The sequence below is a fragment of the Aureococcus anophagefferens genome (genome assembly GCF_000186865.1).
Source record: "Aureococcus anophagefferens unplaced genomic scaffold AURANscaffold_712, whole genome shotgun sequence".
Taxonomy (NCBI): Eukaryota; class Pelagophyceae; order Pelagomonadales; family Pelagomonadaceae; genus Aureococcus; species Aureococcus anophagefferens.
In genome coordinates, this window is record NW_008706039.1 from 5,030 (window position 1) to 6,350 (window position 1,321).

The 1,321-nt window shown below is 70.6% G+C and overlaps 1 protein-coding gene across 1 annotated transcript; it reads left to right on the forward strand.

Annotated features, from left to right (window-relative positions):
* Positions 1-36: 36 nt before the first annotated feature.
* AURANDRAFT_72861 (hypothetical protein) lies at positions 37-1,321 on the forward strand (the record flags this gene model as incomplete). Its single annotated transcript, XM_009044698.1, has 2 exons — positions 37-543; positions 701-1,321. Coding segments are annotated over 2 exons (1,128 nt in total), but the record flags the coding sequence as incomplete, so codon positions are not given.

Sequence of the window (1,321 nt, forward strand, 5' to 3'; positions counted from 1 at the left end):
AACACATCCACGCCCCGTCCCCTCGCAGAGATCCAGATGGGCGCCTTCTACCGCTACGGCAAGACGTTCTACGACATGATGATGGAGGAGGTCTACCGGGGCGCGCTCAAGACGGAGGCGGATATGATCGCCTTCATCAAGGCGCACGTGCCGGGCGGCGCGAAGCACTCCGTGAGCGTGAGCCTCAGCGTGACGGCGCGCGACTGGGAGTGCGCCAAGGTGCTCTTCGGCATGCTGCTCGTCGCCATGGTCGAGTCGTCGCTGCCGATCACGGTCGACAACCTGGCGTCGACGGGAACCTGGCGCAAGTTCTACGCGTGGGCGCTCAACCCGGCCTGCTCCATGGACGTCGCCGTCCTCCACTACCACCTGCGGATTTCGATCCGCTACCACCTCGTCTTCGACCTCCTCGTCTTCAAGGACGAGCGCGCCGCCGCGCTCGTCACGCGCGACGAGAAGCGCAGCCGGGGCAGCGGCGCGCCCCACGTCTTCAGCCTCGAGGGCAACTCCATGCCCCTCTACGACGTCCTCAAGGAGCTCTACGTCGGCTAGTTGCACCCGCGTCAGGCCATCCCCCCCGAACTAAGAGGGCCTTTCTACGACTGCTTCACGGCAACAATCAGTCAAGATGCAGTGCTCGCTTCTCGGCACACACAACTCGATGGCCCCACCACCATCGTCCTCGGCGGCACTCGCGCAGCTCTGGCTGTTCGCGCTGTGCGCGGCGCTGTGCGCGACCGTCGACGGGCTCTCCGGCGGCGCCGTGGGGCCCGGCGACGTGCTGGGGATGGCGTGGTGCTGGGCAGCCGTGCTGAGCGGCGGGTCGCCGGCCGTCGTCGGCGTGGCCGCGGGAATGCGCTGCGCGATCGTCGCGGCGCGGCTGCCCCGGTGCCTCGCCTTCGAGTGGATGTGCCTCCAGAGCGACGCGGTCGTCGCCTTCGCGTGCCTGCGCCACTGCCGGGACGCGGGGCGCGCGGCGGCCGCCGCGCGGTCGCTCGTGCGGCGGCAGTGGGCCGTGTTCTTCGGCGCGGCGGCGTTCTGGAAGCTAAACAGCGCCTACTTTGACGCGCGGACGTCCTGCGGCAGCTTGCTGGGCCTCGAGGTGCTCGCGCTCGCGTCGCGGGCGACGCGATTCTACTGCACGGAGCCGGTCGTCGCGGCCGTCGCGCGCTTCGCGCCGCACTGCGTCGCGGGCCTCGAGGCCACCGTCGCCGGGCTCCTCGGTGCGACGGCCTTTGGCGCCGCCGACGATGGCTGCGGCCGCGCCGGCGCGCGCGTCGCGCTCGGCCTCCTCGTCGTTCGATGCCTCGCGCGTCCGCCC